Source organism: Orbicella faveolata, unplaced genomic scaffold, assembly GCF_042242905.1.
Source record: "Orbicella faveolata isolate gen_17 unplaced genomic scaffold, um_ofav_v1 contig_14, whole genome shotgun sequence".
Taxonomy (NCBI): Eukaryota; Metazoa; Cnidaria; class Anthozoa; order Scleractinia; family Merulinidae; genus Orbicella; species Orbicella faveolata.
This window is the reverse complement of record NW_028301541.1, coordinates 4,637,953-4,655,585: the sequence shown is the minus strand read 5'-3', so window position 1 is coordinate 4,655,585 and position 17,633 is coordinate 4,637,953. Positions and strand designations below refer to the sequence as shown.

At 40.0% G+C, this 17,633-nt stretch overlaps 1 protein-coding gene across 3 annotated transcripts; it reads left to right on the top strand.

Annotated features, from left to right (window-relative positions):
- The first annotated feature begins 8 nt into the window (after positions 1-8).
- On the top strand, positions 9-15,827 carry LOC110063065 (calcium homeostasis endoplasmic reticulum protein-like). 3 transcript variants are annotated; one of them, XM_089286275.1, is made up of 19 exons: positions 9-294; positions 1,752-1,919; positions 2,851-3,017; positions 3,875-4,090; positions 5,056-5,132; positions 5,622-5,859; positions 6,518-6,584; positions 7,107-7,190; positions 7,523-7,662; positions 8,514-8,746; positions 10,204-10,456; positions 11,078-11,211; positions 11,734-11,850; positions 12,061-12,210; positions 12,618-12,749; positions 12,888-12,964; positions 13,505-13,596; positions 14,324-14,402; positions 14,760-15,827. In XM_089286275.1, the coding sequence occupies exons 1-19, from the start codon at positions 252-254 to the stop codon at positions 14,831-14,833; spliced, it is 2,541 nt and encodes an 846-aa protein (XP_089142401.1). In that variant the 5' UTR covers positions 9-251; the 3' UTR covers positions 14,834-15,827. The 3 variants fall into 3 exon arrangements, with proteins under 3 accessions (XP_089142401.1, XP_089142400.1, XP_089142399.1); XM_089286274.1 differs by having other exon boundaries at positions 7,089-7,190; positions 8,517-8,746; XM_089286273.1 differs by having other exon boundaries at positions 7,089-7,190.
- The last annotated feature ends 1,806 nt before the right edge of the window (positions 15,828-17,633 follow it).

Here is a 17,633-nt window from a genome sequence, read left to right as displayed (position 1 = left end):
TGCGTTTGAACATTGCTGCTCTCGGGGACTGGGTGCGATTATCATGGGGGCTTGCACGAGTTGACAAGAGGTTTGGGTTTTGTGTCAAAGAAGCGCTAAAAATGTTCACCTAAACCGTATATCAAGAGATTAATGTGTTATTTATATGAAAAGGTATTTAAAGAAGGATTATATGTAGAATTTCAAGGTGTTCTTTCGTGGTAGAGCCGTGCAAGTCGTACTTCTTTGGAAGTTGTTTACAACATTGCACGATGTCTGGTGTTTCTCAAACCCCTCCATTTCCTCCACCTGAAGGTAAAGTACAAGTACTGTGTTACATTTCTTGTCTCGCACGGCTAACGGTTTAAACGTTGAAAGAGCCTGAGATTATATGAATCAGAATAACCCCATCCTTTGATTCCCAAAATCTTGGGATGGCCCCTGCTAGCCAATCATATTCAAAGCTAGGCAAACATTCAAAGCTGTTAGCTGTGTTAGATATTAATCAAGTCTGGTGACCCTCTTGACTCATGAAAACAGTGGCGAGAGAGAGTTAAAGGTTCAATGAAACTGGACGAATCCATTTTCTTTTAAGGTGTCAGGGGTTCATTAATAGGCTGATTTAGCAACAGGACAGGAATGTCAGATGACGACTGCAGGACGCATGGAAAAACCTGGATTCTGTTCTAATTTGACCATATTTGGGTATTTGTACTGCGCACGCCGTTGTCAAGTGATGTTTCCGTTCTCTTGCTAAATCAGCCTAATGTTTTCACCAGGAAGGCAACTGGTTTACACAGGCAGGGCAAACAGAAAAAACCTTTCCTCTTGATGGTCAAATGAAGCGGGCAAAATCATCCTCACAGCAGGCCAATTTGCCTGGTAGTTCAGTTCCTATTACACCCACTGGTATACAGGGCAGCAGCAAAGGACTTCCACAGCTGTCTGTCTCCAGCCAGCTTTTGGATGGAGCTCCAGCTGTGGCCCAAGCCCTTTTTCTCCGTCTCGACAGTGCATCACCATGTCCTCACAGCAGGCCAATTTGCATGGTGCCTGGCCCTTTATGAAACCCCTGAGGTGTAGTGTCAATCATCATTTTAATTTCAGACAAAATTCAAACTGGCTTCCTACTCTGTCACTGTGTCCCATTAAATGTGGGGCTTTTTTTAATTTTATTTTGAATAAAAGGTAATTTCAAAAAAATTCAACTTTTTTTGATACTTTGATCTCAAGGGAGCAGGAATAGCTGAATACTAGTTAACTACTTGCCTCCTGCTAATGTGGCCTATGTTTGATTCTAACATGAAATCATGTAGATTGAATTTGTCTTTGTTTCTTTTATTGGTACAAGGGTTTTTCTTTTAGTTCAGCAGCTTACCTCCCTACTTAAAATCTAGGCCCAGGATATTTGAAACCTGGATAATGCTCTCCACCAGGTCCCAGTTGTTTCAAGGCTGGATAACTCTATCCACCAGATAAATCATTATCCAGTGGATTAGTGTTAACTAAACAAACCACACTATAATCTTGATAGTGATTTATTGGGTAGCTAGTGTTATCCACCTATTACACAACGTGGGCCAGATAAATCACTAATCAGCGGTGGATAGCATGGATTGTTTTGTTAACGCTTATCCACTGGACTAGGCCAAAACTTCTAAATTCCATTTGATTTTGGCATTTCAGGGCTATGAATATGACTGTTACAAGTTTTACCCAAATTAAACAAGACTGATTGTTGACTGATTTAATATTAATCTATTTGAATCTAGATCAAGATCAGAAGAATATCATTGACAAGCTTGCAAACTTTGTTGCCAGAAATGGCAGCAAATTTGAGGAGATGACCAAGGAGAAACAGAAAGGAAATCCAAAGTTTGCATTTTTGTTTAGTGGGGAATTCTACAACTACTATAGATGGAAAGTTTCATTTGAAATTGGTAAGGCCTTTATTGGTTATCTCTAGAAATATTTGTTAGCTCTTTTAAAGAGATTATTGCTGGTTGGATATTGTTCTCCCATTATGGGATAATGCAAACTGGAGAAATAATGATCTATAGGGTTTTTCTTATTCTGCAAACTGGAACAAATGCCACCTGCACTTTTAAAAAGTTGGTTTCTGGTTAATATTCACCACTGATGAGGGACTCAAAATGGTGAAACGAGCTGATGGTGAAGAAATTTCCAACTTTTTCTCAACAGTAAAATAGTAGTACCTCTAGAGGTAGTCCACAATTTTCGAATGAATTTCCCATAAATTTCCCCTATAGATAAGAGTGTCAGACTGTGGACTGAACAATTTGAGTGCGGGCATTGTTCAGGGTCATTGTGCTGTTTCAAGATAGTGTGCCACACTGAGATTAAACTTAGTAATGGTTACTCAATTTGTAAAATGTACTAGATGGATTTGTACTTAGTCAGAAATTGGCTTCAGAAGACTCATGGGAACAAGGCCACATGAGTAGGCTTAAATGTGACTCTTCCTGTATACTGCTTGAAACAGCTTTTCTACTGTATTTCACTTCGCTCAGCCAAATAGAAAACATTTCTATTATAAGTGGAGGAGACAAGCAATACAACAAATAGTGGAGGGAGCCACTAGCAATGATCGAGTTTATTTACAAGAATCTGAGACACGCTGAATACAGGTTACAAGTCAGAGAATATGCAAAAATGTCACACGCTATTTTAAACAACAATATAAACAATAAGGAAAAAACAGCCTCGAGTAAACTGGTTGGCGTCAAGTGGTGTGATATTCACAAGGAGTGGTATATAAAGGCCTGATTATCCCAATGGGAATGAATACAAAGCAACCTAATTAATCACCTAAAAAAAATACATAATATTTTTCTCTTGCTCTATTATTAGCTCAGCAACAAACTCAGCAGCATCGGCAAAACCAGCAACAACTGGTACAACAAGCAGCAGCACAATTTGGTACAAACCCTCAAGCACATCTAGTGCAGCAAGCAATTGTTCAGCAGTCAATCAACTCAGCACCATGGCAACAAGCACAGCAACAGGCCCAACAACAGGTACTGATGTTAGCATGTGGAATAGATATTATCAAGTACTGCTGTACAAAGTAAAACCATCACAACTTTTCCTGTTATACATGTATTTCCAAGTGTATTACCGGGAAGTTATTAGGGCTCAAAAGCTTGAATTCCAGTTTCCTCATATAGCAGCCCTCAAATTTTGCTCCCTTTTAACATAATCTGGTTGGCAGATGAGTTACCTGGTCCTTGCCCATCGGGCAGGTGAGAATGAAAACTAAATTGCGTGGCAGGAAAACCTACTTGTCCCAGGCGACAGGACAACCCATTTTTTGAGCCCTGAGTTATGATTGTGAGCGTCTTAAAATCATGCTGAAAATGGGTGGCAACATCTCTTTGGAGACTCTCTCCAACACAGTGCCGTTAACATACATGTATCTCTTGCATGTAGTTAAACAGCTGCATAGTATGAAAAAAGAATGCTAGTGTTTTAGCCATGAACCTAGGACAATTGAACTTGTGTGTGACTGTAAATGAATGTATTTTCAGTAATGTGTTTGCAGTATTTTATTTTCAGTAATGTATTTTCAGTAATTTATTTTCAGTAATATGTTTTTGTTCTGCTCATCTATTTTAACATGGTGGTAACTAGCATGAAAGCCAATGGCTACTCTGGTTACCGTACAGATATTGTTTTTAATTTTCTCCATAGCCATATGCAACATTTGTTTCTTTTTCCATCTTTATTTTATAACACAGATGTAAATTTTAAAATTCTGTACATAGTGTACAATAAATTGAAATTGAATTGTAAAATCTGCCAAATGCAACACTGTAATTGGAAAAAATGATTAAAATGAAGGTTAAGTTGTGTTAATTTTTTATTTTTTTACCAGATGCAAGCTCTTCAACAACAACAACAGCAGCAGCAGCAGCAGCAGCAGCAGCAGCAACAACAACAACAACAACAACAGGCCCAAGCTGCTGTCTCCATTCCTATATACCAACCTCCCCCTGCTACATTACAGCAGCAACCCCATGAACTGGATATCACAGAACTAGAAACCCTATTACACAAGATTATGGAGTCCTGTACTAAGGATTCTATATCAGTAAGCCATTCAGGGTCTTGTTATAACCTAATCTAGTTTGCTTAAAGCGTGGTGTTAATGTTTATAATAATATACATAAAAAATTACTTGATTCTGATTGGCTTAGAGCAGTGTAGTTCAAGTGTAACATCAGTGCAAAAAGTGTAACATCAGTGCAAATTACACATTGTAATTCTAGATTATGATTGGCTGAAAGAAAATAGGAAATTTTCTAAGCCAATGATATCACATAAAATGATGACGAAAATTTAGTGCAGAAACTTTGAAAAAAGTTTTCTCAAATGAGAAAAAATGCCTTCAAGAAAGGTCTTCCGGCATTTCCTCCACGCAAATTTTTTTCATGTTTATATCATTTCTCGCTCAAGTTGGAATTAATTTGCACTTGTGAGTTTTTAAAAAAGCTGAAATTGCACTCGCTGAAGTGGCTCATGCAATTTCAGCTTTTTGAAAAACTCCCTTGTGCAAATTAACTCCAAATTGAACTTGAAACTGTATGATTACCTATACTAAATATGGGACTTAAGATATTGTGTATGAGTACAATATTGAGTATGACTTTCGAATTCTAGCTTACAGGCTTCACATTATCACATCACATACCCGTCTTATCCCATGAGCTACCCTCTCAACCTAAAGTAACATGAAGAGCGAAGGCTCTGGAAATGTCACTGCTTTGAAATTCGCAAATCACACTCATACTGAATCTTGTACTTGAAGTCCAATCTAAAGGTCTCTAATGTTTGGATTCAAGCTAGGTATTGTAATACTCTGTAGGTAAGTTTCTTTTTTCAGGACTGATACATTATTTATGTTAAGGTGTGTTATACCTTAAACAATAATAGAGAGTAAACAGTTTGGTAGCAGCATATTGTAGAAAACTGATTGTTAAAACTAATCTGTTATTATTATTGGTTTTACATGGTCACATTAATCAAATACATGTGTATTTTCATTGCTTTTTGTAGAATGGAAAGAATTTCATCTTTACAAATGCAAAGACTCCTTCACAGTGCTATCAGATTTCTCAGTATTTACTCAAGAGGTTTGTAGAATTTATTTTACTTTTGACAAAAAAAATAGCTTGTGTACAGGGCTTGAAAAAAACTTGAATTCTAGCTTGCCTTTCAGACAAGCTGCTCTCAAATTTTGCATGCCTTGGGCAACTCTTAGTTTACTTTTATTTGATTTAGTTGGCAGATGACATGCCTGGGCCCTTGCCCATCAGGCAAGTGAGAATGAATAGTTTACTGTCTTCTGAATTATTTTAGCATAAACTATATTGATCACTGTTTATTTGTATGGCACACAACTTTAAAACTCTATGAGAAGGCTTGTCTAAGAGATGTGACAGGGATATGATTACTCTAAAAGAGAACATTTTTGAGATAGTTAGCTTTTTTGCTTGATATTTGTTTCACAGGGAATTCCGTCAAATGCACATACATAAAGATTGTGTAGTTTTATGTTTACATAGTGACTGCCTATGACTGTGCTTTTGACTCTTCTGACTATATTCAAATATATCATTTAGAGCACTTGGTCCTGGAATGCAGTTTCAACACAAGCTTCATATAGTCTACCTTGTCAATGACATTCTTCATCATTGTCAGAGGAAAGGAGCACAAGACCTAAAGAAATCCCTTGAGGACATCATAGTGCCTTTGTTCTTTTGCACACAGATTGGAGAGTCTCCAGAAAATCTGCAGAAAGTAACAAAGGTTTTAGGAATCTGGGAAAGTCATAACCTTTTTGAGGCATCCCTCTTACAGGTTTGTTTGACGGTCCGGTATCAAGTTCTTTCAGACTTTCTATTAGACAGTTAGAGACTATGACAAGTATTCTGCGGTGTTATCAGTTTAGCAGATCAGATTTGCACTATTTACATATTTTTACACTCTAAATTAAAATTCATAGCAAGAAAAATGCACAAATGAAAAAAAAATATTACTCAAATATTACCAAATTAAGATGTCATCAGTGACCATGTGGAGCTGCAGTGGCCTCATGGTTAGTGCACCCACCTCAAGGTCGAGCAGTCCCGGTTTGAACCCTTGCTGGACACATTGTGCTTGTGTCCTTGGACAAGACACTTAACCTTCACAGTGCCTCTCTCTACCCAGGTGTATAAATGGGTAGCGGCAAAATTAATGTTGGGGGGTAATCCTGTGGTGGACTAGCATCCGATCCAGGGGGGAGTAGAGTAGAAATACTTCTAGTCGCTTCATGCTACTGAAACCAGAGATAAGTGTTGTCCTGATGGGCCTCTTGGCTCATATGCAGACTTTACCTACATAATTTTACACTGTCTAAATTAAAATACATAGAAAGAGAACACTACCTACAGGAGCATTGTATGGTTATTTATAAGGGTTATTTATTGAAATTTATAGAAAACTCTTATTGACACTGTTGGTGTTAACTTTCCAGGAACTGAAAAACTCTGAAGCTGGTCAGAGTAAAGTTGATGCAGCTCGAGAACAAGTCTTTAACCAAGGTTTGACACGTCAAATGCTCTTTATTAAACTTAATTATATGGCTTAGGTTTATAGTTGATATAATGCACACTCTGATTGACCAATTGTAGGGCACTCTCCTGTAATGTCCATGGGCCAATTACAGGTGGCAAAGCCAAAGCAAAAAGCCATATAATAAACAACTTATTAACCTCGAAAATTCAGTTTTTACGGGAAAATCTCAAACCTTGGCGTTGCCATATTGACCAAGCAATAGCAAGGTCAATATGGCAAGGTTGCGGTTTGAGATTTTTTTTGTTAAGACCTCACCCTGGGATAATAAGTAGTTAGTATTGTTTACCGCATGGTCTGGCATTGGATACTACATAGACAGCATCGTCATCATCATTGTCGTCATCATTATCTTTTATTTTTCACACCGTAAATACTGAACTGGAGTTTTGGCATAGAATGTTAATGCAAATATGTCCACCAGTCTTAGCGTCAACAGATGTTGATGTGTTCCACTGTATCCTCTCCTGAAGGTTATTATATTCCACCAGAACGTTATAAGAAATATTATCAGCAGTCACAGGATAACCAGCCGATACCACAGGCAGACCAGCAACCTCAACAAGGAAGAAAAGGTAGCTCACTGTTTCAAACCCTTTTGCTTGCAAATGTAGGTGCAACAAAAACCAATATTCAGGCTAGCTTGAAAGTCATTCTCACTAGCCCCACAAAATTTCTACCTTTTACAGTACTTCTGTAATCTGGATCTTCTCAAACAAGATACTTGTGAAGGATAGAATCCACTAGAAGAATTGTGAGAGAAAGGTGTTTAGTCGAGGAACACAGCACATTGATTGCGGCCATTGTTAGAACTTAAACTGCTTGATCTGCATTTTAATTGATGTACCCCCATGCATTGATGCTGCTTTATTTATGTGTAATGTCATCTTTAATTTGCTTTCTTCAGATAATTTAGCGCAGCAAAAACTAGAAGAGAGTTCCCAAGAGACAATTGATGAAACAAAGGAACAAGCAAAAGATCCTGTTAAGAAAGAAGTCAAAGAAGAACATGCAGAGCAAATGACAGCAGAAGAAACAGAGAAAAGGGTACACTATTAGTTTGGATTTAAGAAATGGAGAATTTTTTTCTTGTTTCGACAAAGTTATAGAACACGAGTTGAAGTTTTAGTCTTAAAGAGAACAAGAAATGCCATTATACACGAGCTGCAGGGGAAAGTTTCAAGAGTGTTTTTGTAACTCGATAGAAACGCAGAGAAAACGTGTCCTAACAACAAGAAAATAATGCGAGGAAAAGAAAGAAAAATTTTCTTGCACTATCTTTACATCAATAGTTTCTGCTAGTTCTGTGTTTCTATCAAGTTTTAGTAGAATTCTACTAGTATACTAATGCAAATGCTGTAATCTGATTGGCTGAGCCATTGCACACACTATCAGCCATTAGTGTACAGTGGCTTGGTGTGGTAGACAAATTTGGAACATTTTCTCGTTTCTTCGAAGTTTTGAAAGAACAGTTAGAAACAAATGAAAAACCAAATCCCTGAAAAGACTAAAAGAAGGACATTCACGGTTTCCTGAATTAAGAAAACTCGAATTTTTTGAAGGCGTGTACACGACTAGAAATGTCAAATTGAAAATTCAGTCCGCACAAATTTTCTAACGCGTGAAGTTCAATACTAAGAATAGAAATAATTGGAATCGAAAGTTAGAATCTTACTTTCGTCCTCATCAACTAATAACCCATAGATATCTCGAGCTCATAATCTAATTGTTGTATAGAATGGCGACTTTTGTGCCATGTTTTCTTACAGGGTATTTTGTTAATTTGATTAGTAGTTTGTGTTGTGGAATTCATGGAACAATAAAAAGCAAAATCCCTCTTCATCCCCATGACAACGATTACTACCCCCCCCTGATAGACTATTGTTTTATTACATTAGCAGGAGGAGGCACCCATGCAGCAGCAACCATATCCAGCAGCCCCCTATCAGCAGCACCCTCAGTCATTTCCTCCTCCATTTGGTGACCAGCGACCACAGTATTATGGTCACGGCCCTCCGCCATTTGCTCCTCATTTTCCTCCTCCACCATACATGCCAGATTTCAGACACCCACCTCCAGCGATGTATGGCCATGTGCCTCCAAACTTCCATGATGAAGGCTACCATGGAAGGTAAGTGGATATACATTTAGTATCTAGACTGTTTAGATTTTGTTCTTGGTTTACAGTAGAAACCCACTGTATAAATAGAACGACTTCTTTCTTTTAACCCGCAGAACTGAGCAGTCAACGGTGAATCCGTTGCGTTAATGATTCCAAATGTTGCCAACGTTTTCACAAAACTTAACCCTCAAGTGGCATTTGAAACCGTCGCACGGATAAACGAAGAGCTAAAAAGAACGGAATTCGAATGATGCATTTTGGAAAAAAAATCAATCATCTAATCGATAGATTTTCTTCATTTTTTTTCGCTAAACGTAGAAAATCGGCAGAGGAAATGATCCCTCAAAAGAAAAATAGGAGTCACCGAACGTCCAAGATCGTTAAATCCAGGCAAAGCTATAGCAATGGCCATCTGCCCTGTCATTGTTCATTTTTCTTACTTAGCGCGCGCTCGATGCATGACGTGGCGTGTGAATTTGCGTGCGCAGTAAGGATGCACAGAAACTATTAGCGCGAACGGCCTCAACGCAAAGTACCATGATAACAAATTTTCGGGCTTGCAGTTTGGTCACATCTCAACGAAACTCGACGTCATCACAGAACTGCACGTCCTCAGAAAACTCGACGACCTCACAAAACTTGATGTCCTCACAAAACTCAACGTCCATACTAAACCGGATGTCCTCCGAAAATGTGACGTCCATATAAAACTCGATATCCACACTAAACGTGACATCCGCACAAAACTCGATGATCAAGCAAAACTTGACGTCCATAATAAACTCGCCGTCTACAAAAAAAATGGATGTCCAAACAAAACTGCACCTCGCCACAAAAATTGATCTTGACTCAAAACAAAACCCAACGTCCTCTCTAAATGTGACGTTGGTTTTCTTTGGATTTAAATACTGTAATCTCTTTTTAAATTTATTCTTCCTGAAAGGCTCCATTGGGAATACTCAATAAAGTTTGTTTGTTTGTTTTACGGTCTACAACCGTGTACATGAGACTCTAAATTTTTGACTGTAGTGGTGATTGTTCAACTTAGGCCCCGTTCACACTACGCTGGAGAAATTTGGAAAAGGTGTTTTCACTCTGAAAACGCATGAAATGTTTTCCGTCCACACTACGCAGGAGAAATTCGTAAACGCAACAATCACCGGTCATTTTGGATTTGTGTTTGAGGAAAACTCGGGCAGGGAAATCACGTGATTATCGTGACGTCATCGTTTTTGAAAAGCCCGTTTTCAAAATGTTTTCTTTCCACACTAAAACGCAAAGCCGGCGTTTTCAAATTTCTTCGGTTTGAAGAGCATTTTTGAAAAGCTCCGTTTTCGTGACAGATTAGTGTGGACGGCGGGCGTAACCGTAGAAATAAAGTTGCGTTTTCGAATTCCTCCGATGCAGTGTGGACGGGGCCGTAGATGTAACTTTGACTTTGTTATCTCTCTGGCTTTCTTATCCAGACCGCCGCCTCCTCCATTCCGTGGTCCACCTCAACAGTTTGACTACCAGCACCAGAGGCCAGAATTTGAGCAGTATGATGGCAGGGGACCGCCACCAATGGTGAACGACTACAACCACGGCCGATCGCAAGAAGAGGAAGGGTACGGTATGGAGGAATATGACATGCCACCCGAGCCACCCATCCCTGAACCTATCATACCTACAGCCATGTACTATGAGCTCCCTGCTGGCCTTATGGCTCCCTTAGTAGGGGTAAGTGGCACTAAGTCAAGACGCTTGTTTGCGTTAGTTATGGTAATGCATTTTATAGCATACTATCCAGATACTTGTGTTCAAATGATGCACTTAACAACTGAATCGGACGTTGGCTTCTCAAACTCAAAGTCACTGGATATCTGATCTTAATAAACATAGATTTTTACGACTTCATTTCTCCGTGTTCTCTGTGTTCAGAAATGTGGCCAAACACGGTGTTTCGTGTTTGATATACTACTTGTTCAGGGGCCTATGTCAGGTGATATCAGTCCATTCATGATCTCGCCCCGCTCACTCAATGCATATAAAATATGCATAATTGCTAAAAAAAAAAATCACCTGAGGCGCATCTTACCCTACTTGTACGTGCATTTGTTGGCTTTTAAATTTTCTTTCGAATATGCCAGAGTTGTGCACTTCACTGTACTTTAAAATACCGGGGTAAATTTAAAAAGCATCTGTGTACCGAATGAAGTCCATACATGAGTACGAAGGTTAGTGCTTCCCTTACTAAGTTGATGTTACTGTTTGGCCAAGAAATAATCAGACTCGAAGATAAAGAGGTGAAAAAATTTATCAAATAGTCTCTTGAGTCGGTTATTTTGTTCTGTGGTATAGTTGCCGGACGTGGACTACAAACCAATAGATCCGGCTGCTCTTCGTCTTCCCGCACCGCAGCCACCAAGTGAAAGACTTCTGGCTGCAGTTGAAGCGTTTTACAGTCCTCCCAGTCACGAGAGGCCCAGGAATAGGTTGGTGATACCCTGAGCTTTTTATTACAAAGTTTTACCAACATATAATCTCTCCTTACAATATCCATATATTGTTAAGCAGACAAGTGATGAGGGCAAAGAAAGTCATCAACTAAGGCATATTACATTGATTTTCCTTCTAATTCTCCCAGCAAACATTGAAAGAGATGTATAGCTATTGGTAAGGAGAACTGATATCTTTGTATCTAGGGTTAGGATGGAACCCCGGGAGTACGATCTTCTGAAATCGTCGGAAAACACGGACGTTTTCCGAAGATCTCCGTAAAATCTTGAAAAAGCTGCTTTGCCTAGGTTCAGGGGATACTGAAACGCGGTTAAATATGTAAATATGTTAAATATATTTTTCGTACTAATTTGAAAATATTCGTAGTTCTTTTGCTAGTAAAGCATTTTTCTGCATTTGTGCTACATGACCACTGTACTCGTGGAAATCTGTTTTAGCCGATCAGTCCTTAATGACACTTTTTGTGGCTAATATTTTTGTAACCCTGTTCTTTTTAGTGAGGGTTGGGAGCAAAGTGGTTTATTTGAATTTTACAAAGCAAAGCTGAAGTACATCAAAGATCGCGAGGAAGCAGAGAAACTCAAAGTGCAAGAATTCCCACCAAGCAGATCAAGGTAAGGCTTAAAAAAGGAAAATGAACTAAATTAAACTACTTCTGATTTTTCAGAGGAAAGTCGTATCAGCCAACACTTTTTTTATGTTGTCATGCATTCTTTTGTTGAAGTAAATTACCGGTAATTCTCATCTCTATACTGTGTTTAAAATTCCTTAAGGTTCATTTACTGATTTTTCCACTCACTATCATCACTTCTTTTTGTCTTCAGATCAAGGTCTCGGTCCAGATCACCCCGACGGTCACGTTCTCGTTCCCCTTCTCCTCGGCAGCAGCGATCTCGGTCTCGATCTCGTTCCAGATCTCCCAGGAGACGTCACTCTCGCTCTCGAAGCCGGTCCATCTCTCCGAAGAGGAGAAGGTAACACAGAATCACCTTACGAAGATTGAGGAGGGGCGGGGGGGTGGGGGGAGGGGGAAGCGTTACATGTAAATTAAGCAGTAAATAATTCTGGTAATGAATAAATCATGTCTCGAAGTTTTAAATTAATCGTTTTGTAGAGGCTTCAGTTTCTGTATTGTATTGCAAAAACCAAAACAACAACAGCAGCAGCAACAACAACAACGATATTTTTAAACACTTTACATTGATGTATTTTGAAGTATTTTTTTTACAGCAAATTAAGTTACATGTCATACTGACCTTAAGTGCAATTGCATCTGACAATTTCGTTTGTATAGTACGGTATAAATGTACTGGTTTCGCAACGTTTCTTCATTGTATCACGACTGTACTGTCCCCATATGAATCTCTCTTTCTGTTTTTAGATCACGATCGCGCTCGAGATCTCGGTCACGCTCACGCTCAAGATCACGCTCGAGATCACGGTCACGTTCAATCTCGCCAATGTTCAAGTCTAACAGAAGTCCTGGTAGAAGTCCCACTCCACCAAGTTTCCAGTGAGTGTTAAAAAGGCACTTCCCTCTTATTTTAGTGGTATTTGCGGATAATGGAGTAAAATTCCTTACGACTCAGGAACACATGCATGCGTAAGCTGACTCAAAAGTTTTTTTGTCCTTTTTTTTTTTCGTTTCCAGTCCATCGTACACGTCAAAGGTGCCTGAGCAGAGACTGGATGAAAGTAATGTGGGACATCAGATGCTTAAGAAAATGGGTGAGTTCAATTCTTTGGAAAAAGTTTGAGCAAGCGTGACACTATGACGATAAACTAAATATGAGGCTGAAAAGGCCCTTTAGAGTGTTAAATAGTAGCTTGTTTATTAAATGTTTCGGACTTCGCCCTTCTCATCCTCGGAGACCCAGGGGCAGTCAGTTGGGGCGGGAGGAAGTAAATCGGGCAAAAACTGAAGCGTCGAAGGTTTACAAGTAAGGCTTTTCCCCCTTACTTGTAACCCTTCGACGCTTCATTTTTTTTTGCCCGATTTATTTCTTCCCGCCGCAACTAACTACCCCTGGGTCTCCGAGGATGAGCCCTTCTTCAGTATATGAAACGTGATTTGCAAACCCTACTCTCCATATTTACACCGTAACTTCATGTAGACCAACTTAATTTACATACAGAGCAAAACGTCAGAGCAAGGTGCAGTACTAAATCAGTCCTTGTAATGCCTGCATCTACGTGCCCCTTACGTTGTACGTACAGCTGTGACATTATTTGCTAATTCAGTGTCCTCTGTTTTTTCCTTGCGTTTAGGATGGGAAGGAGCTGGCCTGGGTAGGAGTCAGCAAGGAATCTATGATCCGATATCAGGGGGAGAGGTTCGGGATAAGTTTGACAAGTTTAAGGTAAGAGATACAATCTGTCGGTGAATCGATCAATCAATTAAGCCCCCTCCTCACTACGTCGCAGGAATTTGAAAACCGAGCTTTATTGCTCCTGTTAGGCCTTCTGTCCACACTATAATCCCGTCACGAAAACGGAACTTTTCGAAAACGCTCTTCAAACCGGAGGAAGTTGAAAACACCGGCTTTTCGTTTTCGTGTGGACGGAAAAACAGTTTGAAAACGGAGCTTTTCGAAAACGATGGCGTCACGAAAATCATGTGATTTCCTTGACCAAGATTTCCTCAAACGCAAATCCAAAATGACCGGTGATTTTTTTAGTTTTTACATTTCTCCGGCGAAGTGTAGACGGAAAAAAATTGATGCGTGTTCAGAGTGAAAGCTCCGTTTTTAAATTCCTCCGGCGTAGTGTGGATGAGGCCTTAGACATTCAATCAATCAGTCAATCGATCAATGATAACTATTTATGAAAAACGGGTAATTCATCAAGATTTAATTCAGAACTTTTAAGAAATTACAAGAAAACACAACTGAACTAACAGTGATGAACATCTCATTTCTCCTTACAATATCAACATAATGTTAAGCAGTCTGGTGATGAGAATGAGAAAATCATCCTTGACCAGGGGATATTGCCTTGATGCGCTAACAAATTCTTAAAGCTCACATTAAAAGAAACGTATGATAATCATTAGGGAGTATTGATGTATTGATGTTCGTCTATCTCTAGGGAGTAGGTGCTGACATGAAGGATCCATTTGAAGCGTACAGGAAAAGTAAAAGCTACTCATTCCTTGGATCGCGTATCGGCAAGTATTTTATTTTATGCGACGTGCTTACAAATTCAGAGACGGGATATAAATACTGACGGAACCTCTAAGAAGCCCTCGAGAATGCTCTCCGTCATTTTGCATGTCAGTTTTACAAACCTGATAATTCAGTTCTGGCCCCCTCTCTCTGTCACGCAACGCTCCGCTCTCGACCCTTTTTCTCGAGAACGTAACGTTGCGTGACGGAGAAAGGGCCAGAACTGAACTATTACCTTGACTGAAAATAACGTTATACTAAGAGAAGGATCTCAGTGTAATGCACCAGCACATAAAGCTACAGATCTGCAAGTTACTTGACACTATGCTTATGTTTTTCTGTTCTGTTATCCTTTTCAGCTAAGTCCGAAGCAAAAGCTGCAGCAAAGGCAGCTGCAAGAGAAGAGAAGGAGAAGGAGAGAATGAAAAAGTGAATTCAGTCACCTTTGTCAAAAGCACGACATTCTTGAATTACGTTCTGCTCTCGTCACACAGTGAAACTACTGTAGTTCTTTTTGTGTGAAGATTCCGACTGAGCGCACAGTTCTCGCCAGTCTGGTTGCCAAGCAACATGACATGGCCCTGTGATGTCAAGCTCATGCGACCACATTCGTCGTTTTCGTGGATGCTCGGCCAGTTTCCTGAATGGTCGACATGTATCGGAAACTCCTCCATCATCTGTGTCGAACTTGTCAAGGATTTGCGAAAAGTTTCCCCCTTCCCTGTCAATGGGCTAAAATTGTATCTAATCCCCCTGTACTGCTTGGAAGAACTCCCTTGATAGCGCGGGGACTTTTTTTCTCGCGAAAGCCACTGTTGCGTGCATTTCACTTCAGATAAAATGAACTTTTATTAACTCCTCATACCCCATTGGTTCACAAACTAAACTTATGTTGCAAAACAGGTTTTAAAGTTTGGAAGCCAGCTACAAGATAGTTGTGGTTCCATTCTTGAAAACGTCTTTGCTAAAGGCTCCTATTAATTAGCTGTTTCAGTTCATAACCTCTTGTGAACTTTGCTTTGAGTGCAATATCGTGTGGTGAGGTATCCAGAAAGTTTGGGTTTCTGTAAAGCAGCCTTATTCAACATTAACGTTATTTACGCTTTAGCGTAAAACTACTAAGCCACAGTATTGAAGGCTCTATGGTCTTTGGATACTATAACACGACTGCGCTTTAAGCTCCTTAATGTACAAACAATTGCACATTAAGGCGAAATATTACTGAAAAAAATAATTTCTTGTGTTGCCTCCCATACGCGCCTCGCGAGTAGAGCCTCTTTTATATAGAAGTAAATGTGGTAAGAAAGGCTCTGCTTGCAGGGTGTTCATACGCGGCCCAACCAGAATTAACTATCATGCATGGAAATCGAAAGCCCTGTAACTTTTTTTGCTAAATAAACACAGTATGTGAAGTTTATATGAAATAATTCATATATGAACTGCGGTTGTAGATGAGAGTGAAGAATGATCATCGCAGTTAATTTTCCAATTTAAGCAATTGGAAAGAAGAAGCCTGAAAAAATCAGGGCTTCAACGGGATTCGAACCCGTGACCTCCGCGATACCGGTGTGATGCTCTACCAACTGAGCTATGAAGCCACACATTGGGAGCGAGGTCAATTAATTGAGTTCATATCTTCCCGTGAGGAGTGAAATGATGTGAAGTTTATAGTTCATATAAACTTCACATCATTTCACTCCTCACGGGAAGATATGAACTCAATTAATTGACCTCGCTCCCAATGTGTGGCTTCATAGCTCAGTTGGTAGAGCATCACACCGGTATCGCGGAGGTCACGGGTTCGAATCCCGTTGAAGCCCTGATTTTTTCAGGCTTCTTCTTTCCAATTGCTTAAATTGGAAAATTAACTGCGATGATCATTCTTCACTCTCATAAACACAGTATATTCATAACAACTGAAAATAGAGCGGTCATCTACTTTCTGTGAAACAATTACTTATTCAAATGAGAAAAGTATAAGGAAACTCAATTACCGGCCCGTCAGCCTGGTATACCCCATGGAGACGTGGTAGACTCCGGACTGAGCGGCTCGGTTTCGAGCCCTGGCTGTATTGGCGGGAAGAACCAGCATACAAGTGTAGGAATCGTTACCGGCGAACTGAATGTTGGGAGGTAACTGCGACGGACTAGCATCCCAACCAGTGGGTAGTAGAAACACTCCTTGTCGCTAAGTACTATGGAAAACGGAATAAGGCCTGGGGCTGCCTGGTTCTCACATCCCGCCTACCTACCTGCGACGTAGTCGCCGGTTGACACGGACTACGTTGGGCGATCTGTTACAGTGGGTCCCCGGCACATATGCGATGGATCGCCGACGTACTCAAATTGGCGCGAAATGCAAAGCGAATTGGCGCAATTTTAACCATTCCATCTGTACATATGGAATTGTTGGAAAAATCGAATTGTTACGTCATACATTGCGTCCACAGATGATGTTCACATAAGATATTTTCATCGCCGACAACCGCCGGCCTGCCTGCGAAGTTGAACTCAGTTCAACAGTTCAACTTCGCAGGTAAGCAGGCGGTCAATGCCTGGGACAGATTATGATTTGGCGATAAATGTACACATATGCCGTAACGGTGTCCTAGGCCGTGCCGGCGGCGATGTCTATTTGGGTTCATTGACCCAGAAAAACCCCACTGGGGGAGTGGTCAATGAAGATTTTATTTTATTTTTATCCCAGGTATATCGGCGGCATATGAGAACCAGGCTTTATGTGCAGGTATAGACCACTTGCATTGGCCCGCCGTAGACTCTTTACCTGTTTTCTTTAGCTGTACCCCTCGTTTTCCCAGAACAGGCCCTCTCTATCTGCACAGCCCGCTCTCTCTGTTGTCGACCACAAGGGTACTCCAGAAAAAAGTGGGTGAGATTGAGAGTGTTATACAAAGTTATCATAACAGCTCCGTCTTTAACCGTAGGTCTCAACGATATGGCGCTTGATATTGTATAAACGTTATTACAGGGTCTTTCTTTGACCAAACACAAGAAAAACATCCAATATTACCTGTAACCCCTATAAAAAGTCAACTCTTTCTTTGTAACTACGATGGATTAACTTATCGTGAAATTCTCTGAGATGATCCGAGGATGTTTCCATGACCTGCCATCAACAACAGTATGACTCAGAGACGAGAATATTCCGTCTTTATTAGTCCGTTCCAGTTCCATATTTCCGCCTCGACTCTGTTTCGACCCAGTTCCTCATC

What these genes read in the sequence shown, in the direction of transcription:
- LOC110063065 (XM_089286273.1), top strand. Translation starts at nt 252, where the DNA reads ATGTCTGGTGTTTCTCAAACCCCTCCATTTCCTCCACCTGAAG. An exon ending in CAGAAGAAACAGAGAAAAGG is followed by an intron (nt 7,663 to 8,513) that starts GTACACTATTAG and finishes TTATTACATTAG; the next exon opens with CAGGAGGAGGCACCCATGCA. An exon ending in TCAGATGCTTAAGAAAATGG is followed by an intron (nt 12,965 to 13,504) that starts GTGAGTTCAATT and finishes CCTTGCGTTTAG; the next exon opens with GATGGGAAGGAGCTGGCCTG.